This window comes from Corvus hawaiiensis, chromosome 2, assembly GCF_020740725.1.
Source record: "Corvus hawaiiensis isolate bCorHaw1 chromosome 2, bCorHaw1.pri.cur, whole genome shotgun sequence".
NCBI lineage: Eukaryota > Metazoa > Chordata > Aves > Passeriformes > Corvidae > Corvus > Corvus hawaiiensis.
In genome coordinates, this window is record NC_063214.1 from 83,938,295 (window position 1) to 83,964,712 (window position 26,418).

The window sequence follows — 26,418 nt, forward strand, 5'->3', positions numbered from 1 at the left end:
AGTGATACTTTACTATGGCCTAGGGGTTGAAGCCAGTACAAGTTGCTGATATGGCACTAAACCACAAGTCTTAAGTATATTAACTACACAATTGATCTTAATTATGCTATTCATGATTTTAAATACCTGTCTTTGCTGGACTGGAGGCAGACTACTTATCTGTCAGCTGTATTGTGCATGGAGATGACCCTCCTTTTTAGGACCATTCACTGAGGAACATTCAAAATTGACATGGACCAGATCAGTGCTAAGAAAGGAAACCCTGAGCTAGTCATTCTTTCAAGCTTTCTCACTCGAAGGCCTGTGCAGTTGACTATAGTAGTATGATTCCTCCTTAGCATGTTTCACTCTTTCTCTCTTTTCCAACAAAATGTTGATCTTTGCTGCCCAGTGATATTTAAATGGAAATCATGGATTGAAAGCTCTGTATTAAACTATCCTGTTTCTTGGACAAGTAAACTGGCCACTAAAGTAGGGTCAATAACAGAACAGCATGACTATTTCTCCTACTTCCACTTAGATATGATTAGGGTCTGAATTGTGGCAGCCTTTGAAGGCAGTGCTCTGATTCAGAATAGGACTGACTGATGTCAAAGGTCCTGAGTAAATGTATGAAAAAGTGAAAAATGCAACCTCTTTCACAGGGCAATGCTTGAACCCATCCAAAATTTCAGCATTGTGAGGAAAAGGAGAAACTGCTTTATTTCAACAGGCATGAGGATAGGAAAGCTGTGATGTGGTTGCAAGCAGCAGCCAGGAGGCAGAACCATGCATCATGAAGCCTCTCTTGGCCTTGTTACTGCACAGCACCAATTTTGCATGTGGGGACTCTACTGATAAACCTTTTTCACTTACCTGATGGCAAACGCCATTGTCCAAATTTCCGCTGAGGTTTCCCAGCATCTCCAGAGTCTTGTCTATAGCCACCTCTGTCAGAAAGTGTCGGGCTAAGGAGCTGCTGCTGGCTACTTGTCTGAAGAGAGGAAAAAGAATCTCAGTCATAGCTCCCCCCTGCATGTGTGTAAGCCTAGGAAGGGATACCTTTCTATTCTGTTTTAAGATTTGTCCATGAATACAAACAAAACATGTTGCCATTGGTTAAGGCAGCATGCTTTCTACTCTTTAATACCCCAGAAAACTACTACTAACAAAAAGATCATGTGGGCTCTCTTTGCAATTCATCCTATTGAAGGGTATGAAATTATTCTCAGCCTACTCCAACTACTGTAGAAAGCAGCCCTTACGTTGTACCTTCTATATTCCCTATCCTGGAAGAGCCCAGGACTCCTGCTCAGAGGTCCCAGCATACCCAGTGTTTTCACTCTCAGTGTAAACACCATTTCAGAATGCCTGAACTGGAAAGCTTCACATCCCCAAGCCTGCACACCGCTCATGCAAGAGCTGAAAGATGGGGCTGCCAGAGTTGTACAGCTGAGTTCGCCCTTTATGGTGATAGCAAGACAGCTAAATATGTCGGGGAAATACTACCTTGGAGCATCTTGCCTTTACATCTGATGGCATAGACTGAGGTAAAACAAGGTATTGTTTTTAATTTTTTTCAGCCAAAATGATGTTTAAAAAAGAACAAATAAGAAGCATGGACATTTTCTGATTTGTTATGAGTAGCTGATAGTTTTCTGGATAACATACCTCTGGCTGTGCACTGTTGTCTTGATTAATGGCATTCATATCTTCACTTGGCTGTGTTGTCTCAATGCTGGGGGGATTCAGAAATCGGCTCAACTCCTGCTGTTGGCTCTCTCGTAGGCTATGGATAATGCTGCATGACTGCTGCTGTTTCTATCAAGGTACAATATGCGATGAAAAAAATGTCACACCAATGAATCTGATTTTTTTTTTAAGCATTCTAAATATTTAACTGAACAGTGAGCACCAGCTGTGGATCCCAGGTGCATTGATAAAGGTCCACATATTAGATGTCGCTACTTAAATAAAGTGAATTCCAGCATATTTGTAACCTTTAGGGAATAGAGGCTGAAACTCATGAACTACATTAAGTGGAAGGCACATAGCTCAATTGTCAGTTTAAATCTAGAGTTTAAACACATACAAAGTTTTGAATTTATCAGTTAAAAGTTCTTGCAGAGAAAAAGAAACCAGGCAATTGGTGGAGATTCACAGGTAATTACGTGAAGGCAATGAAAAAATTCTGATTTCTTTCATGGACTTTGGAACGGGCTGTCAGTAAGACTGAATAAAATAGTAGTGAAAACCTTGGGACTAAGTATAGATTTGCAGTACAAATAGAAAAACAAACCTACTACCATTATGATTTTACAATCTAATTTGCTTTTAAATTAAAATAAACAGCACTTAGGAAGGGTTTCACTTTCCTGGGTAGTTTTCACATAATCCCTCTAGGGAGACTTACAGAATAACAAGAGAATTTGAAAATATATCTTAACTTCCATTCCATATAATTACATTCCATATAATTACATTCAGTTTATAAATGGTTCATAGAATGTGAAATGATCTGAACCATATTATTAGAGTGAAATGAATAGCATATTTACTTTAACATAGTGTAGTTCAGTATCATAATGAAATGAACAACAGAGTTGAACAAACCCAGAACTGAGGGCTGAGATTAAATTTATGGCCGTTATTATTACAGAGATGAGATCAAAATGAAACTATGTATCATTGAACTGATGTTTCAGCTGGAATGTACATTATATTCAAAATGTCCAGCTAAGTATTTTTATAAATTTACAAACAGAAGAAGACAGATGCCATGATTACAGATCACTATGGAAAATCCCCAATCACAAGAAGAAACTTTTTATAAAAATAAAATATATATGTGTCAAAACCTGGACTCAGACTTACAGTAACTGAAATATCAGTCATCAATGCAACCAGGCTGTGACTTTTCATATAAAGGAAGAGTTGGTTTTGGAAGAAGAGACGAAAATAACTGCAAAACTTAAATCAAATGTCGTGATTTTTTTTTTGTAATATAAATTTAATCCAAGCCAAACTTTGACCAGCATATATTGTAGCCATCCTGATCAGAGGTAAAATGTTTCTAACAATCAGAAACACTGCATAATCAGAACACAGAAGCACTGGCTGGGTCTCTTCTAATAACTTAAGAGACTGGGGTTTCCTGCACTGCTCAAGGCAAGTGACAAGCCAGGATTTGTGTCATCTGGCTAATCTTCCCTCTACCACACCAGGCAGCTTCAACCACTGCCTGCTGGGAGTGGTCTCTGCCTGGACCCATGCCTGGAGGGCAGTGATGCTCCCGCGGGCAGGGATGCTCCTGTGGCAGTGGTCTGGGGAATATGAGTATGGACAGGAACATGCTGTGAGTGTGGGTGACCCCATCCCAGTCCTGAGCCAACACCTTGCCCCTGCTTAGTTTACTGGCTACAGCGTGCCACTTTTCATATACCTGCACACAAAGTAACTGGAATGGCTCACTCAAATGATTTATCTTAATACAGGCTCCATTTGGAGAATCATCTACAGGTTTCTCATCTGCCAGCAGAGGCAAGGAAATTATACAATTGCATTCTGTGAGGAAAGATTAGGCCTATGAAGTTTCATTGAATTACACTATTTTTTTCTTTATTCCTTTGACTTTGGTCTCTGCACATGCATCTTCCTGTTGTATTGAAAAGACAGATAAAGTTTGGGCAGGAAGACAGTTTTTGCCTTAAAAAAAAATGCTTATTTTTGTAGCACTTTCAATTGACCTGTAACAATCTTTCATTTTTGCTCAGTTAGCAACAGCTACATACTTTTTCAAATAAGTGTTATCATGACTCCAGAGTAAAGGAAGCATAGGAACAGCAGATTCCAGTACCGTTGAGCAGTTCAATTTATGCAACCATTTAGATCCTGCTTTAGCTTGACTTACTGCTCTGATTCGCTTTAAGCACTTTTTCAGCCACATTCGTATGGTCTGTTTGGCCACTTCCTCTTCTATGGTGTATTCCAGTTGTTCCCTAGCAAGCAGCTCTTCCAGTTGAAGACTTTTTCTGATATCAACAGACCTATATGAAAGCATGCTGGAAGAAACAAAATTTACTTATTTTTAAATGCTGGTGTCTTTACATCTTAATTTAGAAAATCAAAGCTCATACTTAAGACCTTAGTGTGAAAATACGTAATTCAGGTAGCACAGTAAATTCACATTGGAAGCTAAAAAATTGCTGAGATGATTCTAGAAGAGACTTATTGTGCTCAAAACAAAGACCTCATCACCCACATCCAGCTATCCAGTACAGGTGAACTGCTGAACTGTGAGGAATTAGGGCATTTGTGGTGGTTTGGGGCTTTTTTCCCCCTAAGTGTTTACGCCTGGATAACGTTCCCATTTCTATTTTATTTCTAGTCAGGGTCACTGTCATGTTGCTACACTTGAAGGTACATTTCATTAGTTGGGATACAAGAGGGACATGTGACTGTAGTTTGTGACAAACCTCCTGCAATGAAAATGTTAAAATACTTACAGCTGATTCCCTAAGACCTGTATTTTCCATCACTAATATTTTTGCAGGAAGAAAAAAGGAAATCAAATTTTTGTAAAACATTTAAAATTGAAGTGCTTCTGTAGCTACCAGTCTTACCTTCTCCCAAACCTAATGACTACCTGTTAGCCTGGAAGGAAACACAGGCTGTTATACATGTTCTAAAACTGTAGAGAAAATCTCAGGGTACCTGAGCACGTCATGAAAAGTGACGTCACCACCATTGTGGAGCCGCTCCATTTCATAGCACATGTGCTTGAACAGCAGCTTGTCCTTGTCAAGATCCACCTCCAGCCTGCCTCGCAGAAGCCTCAGCAAAAATTTCACGCGGAAGGTAGGGATTACACCCTGTGTTAAATTGCATAATGGATGGTAAATTATTACTGTGATCCAACAACCAACTCAGGCATTCAGCTTGATCACTGAGAGAAAAACTATTTCTCCTAGCCTATTTAAGTCACTGTGAACACATTATTGAAGAACGTGCACATTCAGCCAGTTCTTCAGCTAATTCACAGAAGTCTTTGTGGTTATTTGACTCATATACAATGAGACTCTATGCCGTTAATTTTGCCAGAAATTTTCAAAATTGCTTGGGGATTTAGTTTCCCCATTTGCATTCATCTGTAATTAGAATCATACTCCCAAAGAGCTACCATTGAAAAATGGAAATTAAACTGTAGCTTAAACACTCATAGCCATGCCTATAACTCGTTGTAAACCTCTGCCCTTCTCTGTGCATCTCTGTAGGAACAGGAGAATGTTGAGAGTTTACTGGCTTTTTAGAGGTTATCTGCTCTAAGAGGCAGCGCATCCTGCACTTTTGGTGACAACAATTTTTATCTATTGTTGCTAAATTAGGACTGAAAGTACTTCCCTCTGAAACCGTGGTACTCACAATCTTCAAATATTTTGTTCTGCTAAACAAGCCTCATCAGAACTATTTTTGCTGCAGGGTGTTGTTCTGCATCAGAGATACTGTCAGTGCTGGGCACGATGGATTCAAAACTCTCTCCCCTCCGTGAGTACAGACAGGAGCTTCCATCTCCAGCACAGCCACATGCCAACTACAGACAACCACTTCCACCATAATGTTGTTCGCATTCAAATCTTAGTGATGTCATGAATCATTCAGATGATGATTTAATTTGTGTGGGCATCTGAGCAGCTCAGTATCCCAGATGTTATTCTCATTTCAGAATCACAGAATGGTTGAGGTTGGAAGGAAACTCTGAAGCTCACCTTGTCTCACCCTTCTGCTTAAGCAAGGCCTCCTAAAGCCAGTTTCCCAGGGTCAGATCCAGATGGCTTTTGAATGTCTCCAAGGATGGAGACTCCACAACTGCCCTGGGAAACCTATGCCAGTGCTCAGTCATCATCACAGTGACAGTTTCCTGATCAGAGGTAACTCTTGTATTTCAGGTTGTGCCCATTGCCTCCAGTCGTGCCACTGGGCAGCACCGAGCAGAGCCTGGTTCTGTCCTCTCTGCACTCCCCTGCAGGTATTTATATGCATTGACAGGATTCCCCTGAGCCTTCTCCAGGCTGAACAGTCCCAGTTTTCCCAGCCTTTCCTCTCAGGAGACATGCTCCAGTCTCTTCATCATCTTTGTCTCTTTGCTGGACTCTCTCCAGTATGTCTGTGTCTCTGTGTACAAAGGAGCTCAGATGTGAAACCAGGACTCCATCTGAGGCCTCACCAGGGCTGAGCAGAGCAGAAGGACCCTCTCTGCCCTGGCCTGCTGGCAATAATTTGTCTAATGCAGCCCAGGATACCATTAGCCCTCTTTGCTACAAGCGCAATGGTGGCTCATGCTCAACTTGGTGTCCACCAGGGCCCCAAGTCCTTTACTGCCAAGCTGCTTTCCAACTGGGTGGCTTTAGCATGTACTGTGCCTTGGTTTATTCTTCTCCACATGCAAAACTTTGCAGTTCTCCTTGTTGAACTTCAAGAGGCTCCTGTGAGCCCATTTCTCCAGCCTGTGAAGGTCCCTCTGGATGGCAGCACGACTCTGTGGCAGATCAGCCACTCTGCCCAGCCTTGTGTCATCAGCAAGTGTGCTGGGGGTGCCCTTTGCCACTCTGTCCATGTCATTAATAGGGATGTTGAATAGGACTGGACCCAGTATTGACCCCTGGAGCACACAGTGAGTTACTGGCCTCCAACTAGAACCCTGCCAATCATCAACCTCTGGGCCTGGCTATACAGTTTTCAATCCACTTCACTGTCTTCTCACCCAGCCCATACTTGATCAGTGTCTCCATAAGAATTTTACAGGAGATGGTGCTGAAATCTCAGCAAAGCTCTTCTGAAGATCAGACACAAAAATGGATATGAATCTGTAGACTTCCAAGGGAACAACTTTCAGAGAGCTGGGAGGAAAGATGGTATTATACTGATCCTATGAATAGGTATGTTTGTTTGTAAATCTGCTATTACAAGCACTTCACAGAATACAGGTTAGTATTTGAAGCGCCATGAGCAACATTAAATGATGCTCACTTCTCAAATTTGACCAGTAACTGCTCAGAGAATTTTGTCAACACACTTTGTTTTCTCTGTATTCGTTTTCAAGAAAAACTGGAAATTTACTGTATTTCTGTGCTTATTATCAAGAAATTATTATTCTTACCTCTCTTTTGTCATCAACCATGTTCCATATAATTTGAAAATGCCTTAGATCATTATAACTTAAGAGCTGGTCTTCTTCAGTTGAGTAAAACAATGAGAAATTCTCCACAATGATAGCTGAAAACCACAAGAACAAAATATACCCTGAAGAAAGTCTGTTGTTACATTGTAACATCTAATTCTGTTGTGCAAACACCACATTAACAAACGCCTGTATGCTCAGACAAGGATTTTGAATGCATAAGATACTATCTTGCCACATCAGTATTTACCATGCTCACTTTTTAAGTGAGCATGTATCTTTAAGGCTGTATCTTAAATGCTGGTGAGATACCTAACCTAACATCTAAGATCAATTCAGTGAATTCCAATGATGTTTGAACAAAGGTTTTCTTTCTTCAGTTAAGCTCAGAAACCAGGGTTCCATAGGGTAACTCTACTCTACAAATAGAAAATACCTCTTTGTTCAAAAAGCTTTCATTCCCAAACTTCCTGAGTTTTAGCATTCCCCTGCCAAAGAAGTATCAAAATCATTATATGCATACAAGGTAACACTGACGGTACAAGGTAGCCTCATACCTGAATAGCACAACAGACTCACATCTAACAAACTACGTCCCAAGATGGATCTTTTTGTTATTAATGTGTATTTTCACTTACCAACAAGCAAATTTAGCATGATGTATGCAATGATGACATAGAAAGAACAGAAATACATAAGAGCACCAGCATAATTTCCACAGTCTGTTTTCCAGTAGGTGCTGTTATCTGGTGTACAAAATGGAGGCTGAACCTTCAAACCAAAAGAAAACAAAGTAAAGTGATAATAAGAATAAAAAAACTACTAATTTCTCTGCAATCAATACAATATTTAATATTATTTCTTTAAGGCTTATTCCCAATTAGGGAATAATACTGCGGGCATTAATGTGGGCAGGTTTTTTTCTTCCTTTAGTAGACAGAAACCAGGAAAGAGAGAGAGGTATGACAAAAAAGGCTGAGGCATGGATCTTACTACCACACAGAGGGCACATTGTGCATTATGCCACTATACAGGAACAACCTGGTGCTTTGAAGCATAGTGGTTTTCAAAATGTTTCTTCCCTGCTCATTAATTTTAAAAAGGAAAGGGATATGATTTTCCTTGCAACAGAAAGCACAGATAAACATTTACTTGGGCAAAATGTAATAATTCAAGGCAGAATTTTGAGGTCATCAAGACTATCTTTCACATAGAATGAGCCAAAGTACAGGAATCAAAGACAAGGTTAATCTCAAAAGACATCTTGCCCCAGTCAAAGCAGAGATAATAGTGAAAAATTAAGTTATTGCATTTCTGATTTTGAAACCATCTTTTTATTTTTGTTTTTAAATCAACTAATAGCCTAGCTCCATGAAATATTATACTGTGAGTATGAGACTGGAACTGCAATTTGTGTGTCATGTTCCGAGGTTTAGTGAACATTATTTTCTTGAAGAGATAAAGGCAAGCCCAACATTCCTTGTACAAAGCTAAGATACGGAAAACAGTTTGAGATGGAAGGGTAGCTCTCATTTCTTGTCTACTTATCTCTGGCAGTATTGTAATTACCATGCAGTCATGCATAATTTTGTTCCAGTCTTCTCCAGTGACTATTCTGAAGAGTACAGTAATAGCCTTGCCAGCTGATGAAAAATTTGCATGTCTGTTTTAAAGAAAGAGAGAGAGAGAGAGAGAGAGAGAGATTGAGAATGAGAGATTGTTTCACTTCCCAGAATTAAAACACTGGCAAGAAAAAATGTTTCCATTTTCTACTGTTCTACTATTTTAACCCAAAAATAGTTACAGTATTATTTGAATGAGCTCATTGAAATATTTATTTCATGACTTAATACAATAACTGAACTCTAGCTCAGACACTCAATACTCAGGTCTGAGTATTTTAGCTCACTTTATCAGAGATCTAAAGAAAACTCAAGGCCAGATCCTATTTCCTGTCTCCATTTTCTTTTGTAAGCCTGATGATGACTGGGAAATAATCCAGCTAACAGCCATTTCAAAGAAGTGTCTCCTTTCTGTATCAGCCTGGTATATGGATCCTGTTCCTGGGTGATGCTAATAAGATGCAGTAGGTACACTGTGTTTCAGCAGCTTGTGGGCTAGCACAGTACTGCTTTGAAGCATATTTCAGCTGGCATAATGAAGAACAGCTCTCAGTCTGCTCTGGGTTGGATCAGGTGTCATTTGGCCCAATGCACAAGGACTCGACCGTGTCTCCTATCAGAAATTCTGTTTAGAACTCTTCAGCCAGACCTGCAGATCTGTCTGGCTTTTACCACAGATAAACTTCTCTAGCAGAATGTGATTTCTTCAGGCTGTTTAAAGAACCTCCCCATGAGGTAGGAACTATATACTGTACCTGTTAATGTTCTCTCCATATTTCACTGTACCAAATAACACTACTCCAGCAAAAGCATAACAAAGAAGCAGTAAGAACATGCCCACTATGATGAAGAAACTCTTGTACATGCTGACAACCACAGTCAGGAGCAGCATTTTTAGTGTCACCTGGAAGGACAGAGAAAAAGCAGTCCATGACAGCATTCAGGAAAGCAAAGATAAAAGAGAAAAACAGTTCTTACACTTGCCATTTTGACAACAAATCCTTTATACACATTCATTAATGGATGAGCTCAGTAAAATGGTACATTATGAATGTGATTTGAACTGTGTGTGCTTTTTATTTGTTATTGACATCAGCACATCTCCCTCATTTACAAGGTCAAGATGTTGCTCCTCAAGAAGTATATATAGGATATACAGTGTAGGATAGTACCGTGATGGTACAGCATAAGCTCAACTATAATATTCCAGGACCAGTATTTTCCTGAAGTATCAGCATTAGCAATGCATGAACAGTGGTGCAGTAAACTACTCTGGGCTTATCTGAAAGTGATCCTAACTGTTAGACAGAAACCACATGTACTGCAGCCTACCTAAAGGACTGTCTTCATGTATAGAGAAGGGGATTTCCTTAAGATCAGTACAGCTTCTTTATGCTAGTAATTTCTCATGGAAGTTTGTGAAAGCCCAGGGACACCTTCCAGAAGCCTTCCAGTACCTAAAAAGGGGGTGACAAGGGAGCTGGAGAGGGACTTTTTACAAGACCATGCAGTGACAGAATAAGGGCAAGTGGCTTTAAGTTGAAAGAGGGTAGGTTTAGATTTGATACTAGGAAGAAATTCTTCACTGTGAGGGTACTGAGGCACAGGAACAAGTCGCCCAAACAAGCTGAGGATGACCCATCCCTGGAAGTGTTCAAGGCCAGGCTGAATGGGGCTTTGAGTAACTTTGTCTAGTGGAAGGTGTCTCTGCCCTTGGCAAAGGGGTTGGAACGAGATGATCTCTAGGGTCCCTTTCAACCCAAACCACTCTGTGAGTCTATGATTCTGCAAAGTTGGCCAAAGAGCATAAGATGAGAACATAATTATGAAAATTTCATAGGCTGTAGTCCTTGATAATAGGTATTACTTTCCCATGCATGTATATTTTATATTTTACTCTTGATAAATTTATTGCCCTAGATTGTCCTAACACCCTTAACTACTCTGGATGCGATGAAAAATTCCCTTTAATGGGACTGAGGGCGTCATTTTTCTTTATAATTGTGCCAAATTCCTGCTGACCTTTAGTCATCACATTGGATCAGGACAGGTAAATTAGTGAAACTGACACAGTTTGTAACACGAAAGTACAAACCAATAGGTTAAAACCGTGAAAAAACTTTACAATCAATCAGAAAGCTTTGAAGGCAATCACTTGGTCTGGTTGCATAGGAGAAGCAAGGATTTTTCATTTGACTTCCAAGGCTCTACAGGCTCTGTGTAGTCTGATTGAAAGAAAACTTTTTATCTTTACTGAACAAACCCTTTGACTTACTGTTCTTAACCCTGGCAACCTAGTACACCAGTCTTTTTATCATTTACTTTAATATGTCAGACTTCACAGAAAATATTTGGATAGTCTAAGAAGTTCTACAGCAAGGGAATGCAGTGTCACCACTTGTTAAATAAATGTGTTTGTTCTCTGCTTATGCTTATTCTGCCAGTCTACTCTCCATTACACCAGAGAAAATCCAAACACAAAAGAAATGTAAACTTGAGAAGTGACTTGCTTTGTCACCATTCCAGTGTTTCCAGAAGAACATCTTGGCCCAAAATTGTTTTTAAATTGAATATAAATCCTTTACTGTGACAAGACATACAGTGTAAAGACATAAGACACAGACCTGCAGTCTGGAGGAAGAAACTTTTTTAAGAGAGCACTATCATATCAAAATGAGTGCATTCAACCACCACTACAATAGTCTTGCAGCGAAAATAAATAAAGAGCATGCCCATCACACCTCACTGAAATGGAAAGGGCTGAAAGTAGCATAGTGTATGTCCAGAATGGTAGAGAGCATTTTTAAAAGCTGCAGTATTGCAGCTGCATTTTGTTTTCTTAAAAAAATTAACTTTTCCAGTAACCATCGCACTATTATACAATATACTTAAAATCCTGACATTTTAAAGACAGCATGTAAAGTTGGAGACTGCTGCTTGAAATCTCCTTTTTTTTCTCCTAGAAAACTGAGCCTTACAGAATTTTCACTAGAGATGCACAGCATCTAGTCCTTTAATCTATACATGAGCACTGCAATAGTTGTAGTTCCTAATTTGTACTTACATGCTTCCCACAAATGGAGAAAAACCTGAAGACGATTACACATGCCCCCATCATGTACGTGTATGCATTCTGGAACACAAACACAGAAGACTTAATATATGGTCCCCCAGGAATCTCTTGAACAGATCACAAGAACTGATTTTTTAGTAATGTAGGGCAGTCCCCATATAAAATAAATCATAAACTAGTAGCAACAATATAAAGAACACAAACCCAACCTCCTCACACGTCAAGCCAAAGAAACGTCAGTCCTCTATTAATTATGTCCATCAGGCCCAGTGTATTCATCTAGGCAATTTCTGGGTTACAGAAACTCCTCAGGCCTTCCAAGCTACTTAGTAGCTCCCTGAGCAAACTGTGAATGTCAGGGCAAAATGACTAGTCACACAAAACAGAACAGAAACAAACAGAACTTGGGGCAGACAAGAGAGAATCCTGCAGACGTTATAAGGTTGTGACTTTGACAACTTGTGATTGATGACAAGTATCAACCACCCCTTCTCCTTCTCCTGTAAATAAAGAAACCAGGAGTGTAGTCAAATTTAAAAAACATGTGAAATGAAGGGAGAGCTGATTTCCTCCGCTCTCCTTCATGTGTCTTCTTGAATTAAACACTGCCCCTTAACCAACACCAGTGGTATAGAATTGCTGTTGGGTTTGGGAGGGTTTGTCTAGTTCAGCAATTTTGAACCTATGTCTTCTTCCAGTCCTCTGCTCCTGTTTGTATTCTGTACCTTGCCTCTTTCTTCCTTCATGCTCATAAGACTGTTAGCAAGAACTCTCACTCTCTTCAGTCTCCTTCCTTTCCTCACTTACATCCCTCCAAAAGACTTGTTTTCTACCACATTTACACACTCTAACTTGTACCAGTAAGACAATTTTTGCACTACATGATTGTCCAAGACAATGATTCATTCTTCTTAGCATCAAACTTAAGTTTCTTTCAGACATATTTCAGCCTTATTGAACTCTCAAAGGTTTATCTGGATATATACCAGCAATCTTACTGCTGGTGCTTAAAGACAAAATAATTTTAATCACTGGAATTGCATTTTGTATAACTTACCAGTAAGGCAAAGTGAAGTATCACCCATATAACTCCAAGAGATGTCACCAAGAGATCATACCGATTTCTTCTGCTTTGCCAGAAGCCAGAAGGTGACATGGCAATAATCTTCATCGTGACCTACGGATAAAAAAAATTCTAACTTGTAATGAAGAAATGATTATTCCTTGCCATGAGATCCTCTTCCATTCCCCAAAATGTTTGACTGGGTCCATTTTATGAAATAGTTTCAAACAATGAGGGGTAGATTTCACATCAGCTAAATATTCCCACGTGCACTAACTGGATAATATTAGCTTCCCTTGGATGAAGGAAAACTGGCACTTGTGTAAGACCACAGATGACCAAGGGATGAACAGCATTCTGAAATGTCTCTCTGTCTCCATCAAGTATCAAAGACAGACTTAATGCTTAATGTATAGATTGCTGAGGTGAATGTGGGCTTCAGATAGCTTAAAGTTAAACAAGTCATGTCAATAACGTAGCTAAAAAAGCTAGCAGTATCCTAGCTAGCTAACTGTCTGTAAGCAAGCTAAAATGATATAAACACATCTGAACTCAGGAATATAATTGTGTTCTGCAGCAACCACAGTTCGGATTAATTAAAAAGCTCTCATATATTGCAAATATTTCTTGCTTTAAGGAATATTCTGTACTCAGAATCATCTCTACTCAGCAGCATGTAAAAAAAAAAAGCTAAGAACAGTAAAGGCAGTACGTTTTACAATGTACCTGGTAAAAGACAGCTTCCAAAGTGCTTGACATTTCCAATTTAGGTTACAGGAATGCAGATGAGAAGCTCAAGAATAGATACTAATGGTTACAGAAATAGTCACATCAGGTAACAGATACCAAGGTAGAGTGATGCATGTAAAGGGAACGCTTAAGAGTTTCTCATATACAAGTTGTATTAAATCTCAGAGCAGGTTAAGAGTCACTATAAAAAGGCTATAAATGTCAGGCATTCATTACATTATTTTTTCCATCCCACCTTGCAACCCTGCCATTTAACATTTCTGAAAATGAAACCAGATATAAGAAGACACTAGCTTGAGGTAAAAGGCTGATTTTCCAGTTAGCTTTTTACCTTATAATGTTTTCTGAAGCCTGACTACAAAGTGAACAATGTGGTCTCTGAATCTCTAATTATCATTTGAGTTACCTAAGGTATCTTGACTCCTTATACCAGATTTACAGTCACCTGAGATGCCCTAGGGAACTGAAGATGGATGGATGGATGGGACTTGCAAGGATGACATAAGACCTGTAAACATCCCTGGCATTCTGGAGTGGCTAGTGGAGGTAACTGAATTTCACCCTTCACCTCCCTTGATCACAGTAACAGCTTAAACACCTACCTCACATGTAGAATTTAAACACCTAGCTTCAGGTGTCCATAAACTTGAACTGAATACCACACCATGGAAATAAAAAAAATCACATCTCCCTTTACTCTGTCATCATCAGTGTGGTAACAAAAGTGAGATCTTCAAATTCTTCCTATTTTCTATACCACATATTTAGGATGTAAGCAGTAGAGGTTTAAGGCTGAATCAGGAGGTGTAGGGTTGGACACGGGACCATCAGCTATGCAGAAAGCAGACAGCAGACTCTGAAACCAGACTGTGCTGCATTAGGGAAGATCCTGGTCAAGAAGCTGCTTCCTCTCTCCATAAATTGTGTGTGCACTCACAGTGTGATAGCTTGCCTGTTGAGACAGCCAACAAATTTTTCTTGGCTCTGACAAAGTTCCTTTGAAATTCTAGAAGTGTATTTGTTTCCCCTGGCAGTATAAGAGAAAAAAGTATTTCCAAAGACATAGTTACTAGGTAAATTAAAACCTGCCTGAGTATGACACAAATAAAACTTTTCTGTGTTTGCACAGTCTCTCCAGAGATACTGATTTCTCCTGGGTAGGGAAAAGAGAAGCAACAACATGGACATACTCTAGCTACAGCTGCTACAAGGTCTTCACTTCATTGTTTATTCATCACTGCTGGCAAAACCTATCAATGGAACATAGGAACTGTCATATTGGATTAGAGCAGTGGGAAACAAAGTCTACTATCCTGTTTCTGATAGTGGTCAGTGTCAGCTATTCAGTGGGGAATGACAAGAAAAGTAGTCAACCAAAAACTTATAAAGAATTGTGTACTAACCTAACCACAGAGGAAACATCTTCTTTAGCATCATAAGTGTGTGCTTTGTTACACTATGGATATCCTTATACATTAAAAAATATACATTTTTCAAAATGTGTTTAAATCATTAGATTCCAGTCTTATGAAAATAGGCTAAATACACCTTGCAGAGATCGTAGTAACAATATTCTCATAGATAGAGAGCTGCTACCACACAGGAGCCAGACTTGTGCAACAAAAGATAGACAATACTGGAGCTGGGGTGCAGCTTATTAAAAGATATTAAAATGAAGTACGATACTTAAAACAAAATGGAGAAAGGTTTGATTTTTTCACAGCTACAGAATAGTGGGGAACACATCAGGAAAAACATAAATGAATGAAGCAGAACTTCCATTAGACAACATAGACCTTTTGTTGTATGGAGGGAAGGTAACATGAGATGTTCTGCAAGAAAAGAGTTCACTGGGTTCACCAAAGCACACTGTTAAATACTCAGACTTGAATATATATCAAAAGACACAAAGCTCAAGGTTGTAGAGAAGTATGACTATAACACATTAAAAGTTTCTTCTTACATGTTTAAAGACAAGTGACACGGAGAACCCTGAATGTACACATTCAGAAATAAACACCACTGTGAAGAATGAGAAGCATCCCTAAAGACAAAATGAAATATATAAATACAAGTCTTAATCTCAAGAAGTCATAAATATACTACTTTACCTCAAGGACAAAAATGAAGGTGAAAACAACAGACATTGTTGCTAAAGGCACAGTCACTGGATCTGCAGCATCCCACTGAAAAGCAAACATAATCCATTCATAGAAGAATAGCTGTTAAACAGAATAAATGCCTCTTCACTGCCTTAACTTTTCTTGAGGGTTTTGTTATGAATAGATTTCACTTTAAAATATACTCAGACAGGAATGGCATCTCGGTGTACTCTCTCAGGTTTACAGCTTAATTAGAAATTAAAAACAGTGGACAACACTACAAAAAGGCAGAAATTGACTCAGCTCCACATTACAATTAATCTACAGTGATCTATGCCAACAGAGATTGCTGTATCTAGGAATCATGTTTCCTCGCATTCACCACACTAATGGCTCAACTGATCATTAATTGGTGTTAGGAAATGTGCAACACATGCTGTACTACTGTAATGAAACGTTTAAAAGAGACACAATTACCTTAACTGATAACAACACAGACTGGGCCAGAACAAGTACAGCAATAGTTCTCTTAAAAAATGGATGCTGAGTTATATCATACATCTTAGCTCTAAAGCCATCGTTATCTGAAAAAGAAAGAGTTTGAGGAGGAGAGCTAAAATACAAAATGACATTTCCCCCTTATTTCTTGACATATTTTCCATGTTCATTAGAGGCAAAATAATCCTTTCCCATTTTCAAAATACATTTCTAATTTTCTGACACAATTTTCCATATCAAACAGGGCTTCTGAACATATAATTTCAAATACTGAACACCAGTGTTGCATGAAAGCTTTGGTACTTTTACGGCAAGTGCATCATTCAACTGCTGTCAGGTTAATACATTCCATTCATATCATTACAGCCAACTGCAAATATTTTTCATTTAGAAATTCATTTTTTCATTAAGGCTTATCCTAAAACCATCGAAGCACAACCTTTTTTGGGTTGATTTTAATAGCCTTATGGAGAGATCTGTAGTTGGAGCCTGTTTCCACATTAACTTATGCACAACCTCCTAGTGGCCTCACGATTACAGTTTTAATTTGAATTGCAGACTCCTGGGGAATTACGAACACTAGGGCTCAACATGAATAAAATCAAAATATCTTTGATACCCGGACGAGGTGGGAGATGAAGAGGTTGCGCTATCTTCAGTCTGCTTTTCAGATCCTCCCATCGTCTCTGATCTACAGTCAGTAAAGCTGTCCCCTTAATATACAAAGAGAAGCATATAAAAGCTTTTGTCATTTAACAGCTAGAGTGTTCAACACTGCAACATGAAAACAACATTCTCCTTGGTGGCTGAGATAAAGTTACATACACAACTTCCCTTAAATAACACACTGTTTGGGGAAAGAAGTCTGAAGTATCAGCTGTTACTCAAGAGGATTTCTGGATGCATTAGCTGTGAGTTTCTGAGACTCAACTCAGCAGGCACAGTTGCTGCCCTGTGTAGCAGCAGCCCAGTGTGGGCAGTGAAACACTGCAGGAGGTCTTCCATTTGACTGAATGTCATTTGCCAGGAAGCAGAATGGTGGATTTTGTCTGGACTTTGCAGCAGAAAATCCTGTGGCTTGCTAGTGCTACTACAGTTTCTTCAGGGAAGGAGCCCTCCAGGACACCACCGCTGCTCTCCACAGCTCTTCTGCTTGGGGTGTAATTGAAATAAAATAATAGTATGCTATGAATCTACAAGAGTTCTCCACAGAGGAAGCTCAAAGAGAAGTGAAGACACACCTTTAGTGCGGGTGGTAGTAATGCGTGTAAATGTTCACATAACATAGCAAACTTCAAACACAATTCAATGTTATCTAAAATGACCTTCAAAGCAAAGTAAGTTCCTTATCACTTCAGAGAACTGTAAAATCTCATAGAAGGATTGTAGAGTTACAAAAACAAAGGAGACCTTTTCAAGGTAAATGTCAAAAGCCTGTCTCCCAGACACTTGGCTCCTGTCCCAGTCAGAAAAGAGCCGCACTGAGCTGGGTGAGGGCTGGTGTGATCTTTGGGGCTTGCTGGGCATAGGCTTGTGTAGATGCTGGAACTGTGGCTGGCTGTGCAACTGATAAGGTCAGGATTTCGTCCTCTTAGTGATCATAATCTCTTTATAGAGCTGTGTTCCTAGATGGTACCCTGGGAAGAGGTGCCTTCCAACACAGTGTGGACAAAGTGACAGATGTAAAGATGCTGGTTATTCCTGTCAACCCCAAAAGACACCATTTAGAAACACAGATTAAAAGACAACACCTCAATGAGCATGTCTGGTTTATATTCTTGGAGAGCCTTCACAGCAAACAAGACAAAAGGTGGCAAAAAAGAGTGGACTTTTGTAAAATCTAGAAATAATGGTGCCAAATTGCTTTGTTGCTCAGAAACTGCCAGTTCTACAAGCAGGATCATCATAAGGGAACCACAGAGCAGAGCACTGCAAGCAGATCTAGGGCTGGAGGAGCTGTGCTTGCATTTGGACTTCAGCTCAAAGTGCTAGCTAATATTTTAGTTGATCACATCTTCACTGCTGACTGAAATCCTGGAACTTGGGAGCTGTGACAAGTGATAGGTGGGAATTAAAATGGGGCTGGGGGTTGGAATAATTTGGGCTATTGCCCAGTCACTGGTACAACCAAGGACACAGCCAAGAGCTTGCTGCAGTACTTGCCAGTCCAGCATTTCTACAGCTGCAGTTCCAACTCATATGAAAAACTAGAGCATATCTGAAATTATAATATTTTTTCTTTTTAGAAAATTTAGAAATTTGTTCTCATGTAAAATAGTTTATTCAGTAATTGTCCAACTCCGATCCTTGTCAACAACTCCTGTAATTGTTCTAACCATATATCAGCCATGAAATTTCTAAAGAAAATATCTACTTTAAACACTAATATATTGGTCAAGCAACTAGTTTTAAGAAAATGCAACCTAATCTCACACTGTGGATTGTTTTGCTCTCACTCTCTGGGCTAGTTGCCAGCCATCTCTCTACAATCTTCTTTTTAGTTTCTGGGCATTTCTTCACTCTATTTGAATATTAATTGGGTTGAAACTCTTGCCCACTTAATTAACATTAATCTTTTCAACTCAAATCTGAAAACATTTTCTTTTCCCTATAGTAAATACATAAAAAGTAACAAGAAGTCAAGAAAAAAGAAAGAAAAACAAACATTACATGCCACTGCCAGTTACTAAGAAACAACTGAAGAAGCTGAACCAGAACATATGAAAGACTTATACTTTAAGTATCATGTGAATTCTATAGAAATACTGCCTGATGCGCCTGTTCAGTGTAATTTACAGGGAACTGTTACTAGTGAGCAAGGACAAAAAGCATAAAGCTTTTTGTATTCATCTGTGTATTGACAAATTTGAAGGAAGAGTAATATTGCATAGCTGTACAAGAAGTGACAAAAGCATCTATAAAAATCCAGTGGAATTCTCATACTGTAGAAATTTCAGTTTTGTTAATTCACCAGTCAAAATTTAGTGAAGAAGAAAAAAAATTATTAGCACATTGCTCCTTGTTCTTTAGAACAGATACATTTTAACAGGAATGACTGCACTTCATCTCACCAAAATTACGCAAACATAAAAATACATTCAGAACAGGAGAGATTTTAGGCAATTTTTTTGGCTCACAATCTTCTTGACCCCATTTCATGATGCCCTGCTTGCCCACATTAATGCACTGTAAAGTGCTGCTTGGCTCCTTTCCAGAAGGAGTGAAGTGGTTTCCCTGATGGACAAACTCAACTGCTGTGTTTGCTGCTGAGCTCAGGTCAGGGCCATAGCCAGCACCCAGCTCCAGCACGAGCACACTGGGCTGTCACACATCTCCACACCTCACAGCGTGTAATCATCCTTTCCCTCCCATGCCACAAGTGATAAAAATATCCTATCTCATTATTTTTGTGAGCTTGAACTGAAAGATGAAAAAAATTAATAATTTTGTCTTGATGCCTCAGAGGCACCATAATAGGCTCAGAAAAAACCCTCAGATTAAAGGTTGTGCAGTGTATGTGCAGCAGTCCCATCCAGAGGATTCTACCTTTTAACAAGTGTAGACATGAGCTGCTGGGAAACAATTCCTCTGGGGGCAGGTTTTTCTCCTTTTCAGGGTAATCCAAAAAGCCCATGTGAACTTGCCTAGAACACTAGCTACCTTTTTATTTGAGTGATGGACAATTATTTCTACAATGTACTCTGCTGTTTGTAAGGAAAAAGCCACTCAGCTTTACTTTGGATCTGAAATACTGCAATGGGAGGGTTCTAAAGAGACCCCTTAGTTGCAACACATGGAAGCATAATATGTCTTTTTATCTGCCACCACGTGTGCCTACATCAAGCTAAACAGCTGCATCTGTAAATACATCTTGCTTTATGTTCAATCTCCATCTAGCAGCACAGCTGCACTATAAATAAACTCTAACAGCTTTGTTAGAGTGTGTGATGGATTGCTGTCATCACAGGCTTCAATTTTGTAGCAAGTATGGAACAAGTGTATCTGAAGCCATATTTGCAGTCTCGCAAAATGTAAGATTGGTAAGGCAGTACTAAAGACAGCCTTATCAGGTAACGTAGACAGCATAATACCAGTTTCAGATTTCTTACAGAGCCAGTTCTCCACTCAATAAACCCCCCTCACTCAGAATAAACCACCTCACTTAGTACCTTGTTTTCATTAAAATTAGCGATGACAACTCCAACAAAAAGGGTCAGTCCAATCATGCAGCCAAGGAATACAAAAACATGGATGTAGATTCCATGGATCTGAATAGACAAAAATAAGTAATAGTCAAAAAAATTCATAGTTATTTGTTGTAGAATTAAAAGACTCTGATGCGTTTCCTTACCGGACCGACACGATGAATAATAACATCTCTGACTTCCACCCAGCCTTTTAACGAAAGAACTTCAAATAGTGCCAGCATTGCATTGCCCACATTGTCAAAATTAAAATTCCGAGGATTTGCCCTGAAATGCAGTACACAAATAGGTGTAACTTCAGCAGTAAAGTTGTTCTATTTCTTACCTTGATTCTTCATAGTCTAACACTTGCAAAGTTGGCGTGAAACCTCTGAAACATATCAAAGTTTCATATCAGGAATAAGAAAACAATAGCAACAGCAATAAATATGTAAAGCATAACTTTTTAGATCCCTGTGTATGTTTTGTTTTCTTACTCAGAATCTGACTCACAGTAGTAAAGCTTATAACATGTTCAAGGCCAGGCTGGGTGGGGCTTTGAGCAACCTGGTGTAGTGGGAAGTGTCCCTGCTCATGGCACGGGGGTTGAAGCTAGAGAATCTTTAAGATCCCTTCCAATCCAAACCATTCTATTGACTCTATGTTGCTGCATTTTAATGCTTTTGCCAGTGACATAAGAAAAATACAGAATTCAAGAAAACAATCGATCTGATGGCATTGGCCAGATTCTAAAATAAATTTACCTGCAGGAGATAATTCTCTAACACGCATAAAAGATCTGGACTCCAAGGTCAGTGAGATGGTTTAGAAAATGCTGTTCTCTATTTCATTATCACGAGGAACTGATAGTATAAAGCAAAACTTACTGAGAGGATGTCACATCTTCTTGGCTTTCCTATACCATCTGCTCTGACCTTTTTTATCAGTTGAGATTCAAGACAATGTTTCCAGCTTAACATTAAAAGTACTCTCTTTGGGCTAGGTTAGCACTTTGCTCTGCCTCTACAATCTGAGCCAGATAATCCAAGGAGCCCAATGAGTTTTCGACAGTTTATAAGGTAAATAGTTGTATTCCAGAAGAGTTATTAAGTATTTGGTGCTTCTGGAATCCAACCATTCGGTGAAAAGAGAACTCTCAGATGTAGATACTTCTTTTTAATGCAGTCCTTATATTAAGATCTGGCTCTTGAAAATCTGGCCTGACAACCAACAGGTGGTATAAATTTCTTTGCGGTAAAACATTTTTCTGCAATAACAAAGCATTCCCCAAAGTTTACAGTTATGCTGATTAAGACGGTTTTTGCTTATTTCTGGATCAAGCTGAACAGGATTGGATTTGCTTACTCGAGGAAGAATTTTTCTGAAGTATACAGAAACAAAGACTTCTGCAGATGTCAGAGTTTCACTGACTGTTCAAATCACAGCATACTATTTCATTAGTGTAGGGTGGCTCTGAATCTACCACTGCTGGTACATTCTTTATCCACAGACATGGCAAATTAAAATAATTGTAGCTGTTAAGCTGATTTTGCAAAATGCCAACCAAGTGAAAAATATAAATAATTAAAAAGAGTGAGTTTTGCCTGTTCAGGTGTTGGAAAATATTAAATGGACTTCATCAGAACACTAATCAAAAACATACATTAGCTTTTAAATAATTTTGACTGCACTTCTGCACCAGATAGACCACAAGGATTCCCTGCACTGGAAAAAAAAAGAAACTGCTAGCTGGCATGGTTGATGGCCATAGAAGAGAAAGGCTGTTTTTAGACATGATATGATCATTTGTTTTTATGGGTAGCTGTAGGCAGGTTGATTTCCATTTCTTTTTCTTCCCATCTTTTCCTATCTATTCTTAGGTTCTATTGTTGCTTTATGGCTCTCAGGATGCCTTCATAATAGTCCTAAAGAACAACTAAGTGATGATACTTTTCAAGAAAATAGCTCCTGCTGTAATAATAACCAAATCAAATCTAATTCCTATATAGGTTCAGTACCTAGCAGGTTTTTTTTCTTCCTTTCTGTTTATGAAGTGGAAGTTAAGTCTGGAAAATTTCATATTTCTGGCTTTTTACTAAATATGCCAGAATTTTTACACTTAATGTCATTTGAGTTACAATAAAACCCCTCCACAAGTAATTTGATGTCATCACATTTGAACCATTTTTCTACACCAACAGCTGCATTTTTGAAGAAAGACAGGCCAAAGTGTAGCAACTCACCAGACTCGTGGCACCCAAAATCCAGGCTTTTTCTCTCCAGGTCTTAACTTTAAATTGAGATTTTTGGAAACACTTACATTTATTCTGAAGATGCCATGACAATCTTCCTATAGTGAAATAAACCACAGACTGAGATTAAACAGAACCCTGTGAGAGATGCCAACATGGCAGCATAAATAGCACATTTGCCACGATGGGAAAGCAATATACACAGAAATGAAGGGTTATTTATAAGTCTGTGATTAATAGTCATGGACCTTTACCCACATGAGAAATACATCTTTCCTTCAGGACTGACAGTGCTGTACAATTTGCAAGACTACGTAGCCTTTCACCTCTTTCCTAAAGACCACTGCTCCCTAGGTGATGATGATATTTCTCCAAATGAAGTAAGAAACACAGTTAACTTTCTCCATGTAACCCACATGGCATCCCCAGTGATGTAGACCTCTAGCAGTCTAACCTGTTTTTCAGTTGCGGACCTAGGAATGCAAAGGTGTCATTTTCCATGATTAATTCCATGTGCCAGCCAGTCTTTTGCAGATAACATGGCATTCATTTGACAATTTTTTTTTAAGACAGTCTCCAATATTTGGACCTGCTTTACTTTTTATGTGGAAACCCATCCTTACCCTCAGTTGCTGACTCCTCTATCACCTTTCCCTCCATCATCCTGCTTCTGAAGAAGAAAGAGCCCAAGATCTCTGTTTCTCATATGATAGCTCTGATTGCCCCACTTGCTTTCCCCAGCAGGCAAAAATGGCACAAAGTACCATTATTTGGAAGCAGAAAAGCAGTTCTTACCCTAGAGATGATGTGAGGATCATTGCATTTAGCCAGTTTTCCAGCAAATAGCTGCACTCCAAAGCTTGCGAAAACAAGCATTAATGTCAGCAAAAGAATAGAAACCTGTAAAAATGAAGTTGTACTTGTCAACCTCTTCTTCTGCAGACTTGAAGAAGAAGATCAGCTCCCTTGGTGAACTGCAGGGAGGATTGTTTTGTGGCATAAACCTGGAGATACGGCTTTTGTAACAGACATGTTACTTTAGGTTCTGATCCAGTAACCAGGTGCTGTGTTATATTAGTCTTATTTTTAACATAGGATCTAAGAATTGCAGATAAGGATGAAAGCTTTCTTGCACTCAGTGTACTACCTTGCTAAATTCTGTATGCATAAGAATTGCCACTCACTTTAAATACATTGTTTGAGTACTTGCATATGTGCTGCTTCTGTTTTGCTGATTCAGGCTAATTAAGCTGATTAAGCCGTTGTTGGGTATTTAATTCCAGGATAGCTCCAATAAAGATAAGCATGGGCAAATTAAAATGTAAATATCTTTAACAGAATACAGTATCTATGGAATGCCCACTAGCTTTTTACTTTTTGTCCTTGTTCTATTGCTGTCTACAAGTATTCTGTAGCTTAGTGTTTTATAACAACCTGACCTAGTAAAGCATTCTGTTAAGGAATAAAATGGCTGTTGCTTAGGCTGCCCAATATCACATAGGGTCCCAAGACAATAGATTATGTTCTGATCAAGCAATTGGAGACTCCATTGTTGTTCTTATTACTGTAAGTGCATGACCATGATCATAATAATAACAAAAAAGATGTAATGAACAACTGTATTGTTTTTGGCTGCCTCTCAAAAAACTTGAAGGTAGAGATCTGCAGCTCAGAAACCAGGTTTACTTTTGTTCTTGCAGAGCTGCCATCCACTACTACTCATCTTTCTTGACCAACTAGAACTGTGAATAAGAGGTAGATTTTTTTTCAGTAGTCCTATGTAATTATGACCAAATGTATGCTAAGCAAGTAATATAATTTATAAAAGAATTATTACAGCAGCTTTATTCAGTATGAGTTACTTATATTCTAATTTTTAGCCTGTTGTGTGGTCATTTGCAGTGACAGCCACAATGAAATATAAACAGACAACAGCAGTGAAAAGAACAGAAAGCATGAATTTTATATCAAAATATTAACTTATTACACCTTCATACATTTTTACAAGAAAAAAAAATTGGCACATACCAAAAAAATTTCCTTAAAGCCACTAAACAGCTCTCGCACCACCTTCCTCATCTGAGGGACCAGTTTGAAAATTCGAAGAGGTCGGAGGCAGCGGAGCACCATTAGGAGCTGAGCTCCAGATTTGGCAGGGACGTTCTGAGGCATCCAGCACAGGAATATCAAACTCACCTGGGGGTAACAGGACAGGAAGAGGCAAAGAAGGATCAGGCTTACAATGTCTTACCTGGCATAGACACAGCACAGAAGGTCAAAGAGCACTTCTCTATCTTAAAATTAGAGGAAAGAATAAGGCAAAAAAAAATCTTTTTTACAAAAAGGACTTAGCTCTCTTATGCCCTGGCTTATTGTCCTAACTAATGGACATCAGCTTGTCTTTGTCTCCCCCTTTGACTCAAAATCTGTTTTATAATCTTAATCAGATGGAGTAGTTCCCAAAGGAAAAATAAATTAGGCTGATTTAAAAGACGGACACAAACTATATTCTTGGAGCAGGCAGCATTATGCCTCTCCCTCCTTCTCATTTCAGACATTCTACCCTGAAACTGAGAAATCCTCACCTGGAAAGTCTGTTAACAGTTTTCCTGACAGTTTTTCCTACTACATTGTTACAGGCATAAGCGGTTTTATCACCATGTGGTTTCATCACACGAATGTTATGTATTTGAAAGTGTTTTCAAACAGCATAGTTGTGTCACGTAGCCTGAACAATCTCTGACAAATGGTTATTGATTTAAAGTCTCTTAAGTGCTTCTTGTTTTTTAAAAGCCAGTGTTATTATAGGGGGACAGAGGTGAGAGTATGACAAAGAAGTAAGTGCACAAAAAAATGAAGGATCAAGATGATATCACCAATGATTTAAAACAGAATATAATTAAAAAAAAAAAAAAATTAAAAGACAGCCACCCCACCAAAACAAACAGACTTGCCAGTGCTTCTGACTTTCTTCCACATTCTTTTAACATCACCACAGTCACATTTGGAATATCCAAACTACACCACCTAGATTTTCCTTCAGACAAGCAGAGGGATTCAGAGAGATTTCAAGGAACTAAAGCACATAGGAATTGTGCATACTACAGTTTGCACAGGGTTTTGTACAAGTATGCATATTTTTATTTATGCTAACAATGGAATCTTTGATACAAATTGGTCATGACAAATTTTATGCAGCACATCTGCCTGGTGGATTAATCTCTGAAAGATTTAATCTAAATCCATCAAAGCCATTTTTCTCAGTAATTTCTTCAGTTAGAAATTATTTCATACTCTATTATACTGAGCACAGTTTTTGACACATTCTGTGGTGTTTACTGTCATAGGTGAAGAGGAAATGGACACCATCCTCTTGTATTTAAATGCAAGAGATTTCCCAGAAAAAAAGGGCACTATTGAGAAACTTTTCCCTGAGAACCACGACTGATAGATATAGGATATAGAAAAATGTTGCTTTGCTTTCTTCTACAGCAATACCAGCAACAAAGATGTGCCCTCTGTCAAATGGTAAAGGCTTTTGAAACACCTTCAGTAAAGCAGGAATATTGTTGAGAGGGGAAGAAGCAACTAGTATCTATGAAACAGGTAAAATAAAGATTCTCCTGCATAAAAATGCTGAAGCAATGTCAGAGATCTTGAATTTACTCTGAAGGAACATCAGATCTGATAGTAAAAACATATCAACAAATAAAAGAAT

The 26,418-nt window shown here is 38.8% G+C and overlaps 1 protein-coding gene across 6 annotated transcripts in view; it reads right to left on the reverse strand.

The window, feature by feature from the left end:
• Positions 1-26,418, reverse strand: part of NALCN (sodium leak channel, non-selective) — a 240,299-nt gene that overhangs the window by 2,664 nt on the left and 211,217 nt on the right. For all 6 annotated transcript variants that reach the window (XM_048295894.1, XM_048295893.1, XM_048295892.1 and 3 more), the window contains 18 exons: positions 24,729-24,896; positions 23,496-23,600; positions 22,692-22,798; positions 20,616-20,736; positions 20,434-20,532; positions 16,884-16,977; positions 16,244-16,350; positions 15,776-15,850; positions 12,909-13,028; positions 11,843-11,911; positions 9,534-9,682; positions 8,726-8,819; positions 7,795-7,927; positions 7,136-7,251; positions 4,693-4,850; positions 3,890-4,040; positions 1,651-1,800; positions 856-973 (listed from right to left, as the gene is read on the reverse strand). In XM_048295894.1, coding sequence (XP_048151851.1) covers positions 856-973; positions 1,651-1,800; positions 3,890-4,040; positions 4,693-4,850; positions 7,136-7,251; positions 7,795-7,927; positions 8,726-8,819; positions 9,534-9,682; positions 11,843-11,911; positions 12,909-13,028; positions 15,776-15,850; positions 16,244-16,350; positions 16,884-16,977; positions 20,434-20,532; positions 20,616-20,736; positions 22,692-22,798; positions 23,496-23,600; positions 24,729-24,896 — 2,134 coding nt within the window. The remainder of the gene's footprint in view (positions 1-855; positions 974-1,650; positions 1,801-3,889; positions 4,041-4,692; positions 4,851-7,135; positions 7,252-7,794; positions 7,928-8,725; positions 8,820-9,533; positions 9,683-11,842; positions 11,912-12,908; positions 13,029-15,775; positions 15,851-16,243; positions 16,351-16,883; positions 16,978-20,433; positions 20,533-20,615; positions 20,737-22,691; positions 22,799-23,495; positions 23,601-24,728; positions 24,897-26,418) is intronic.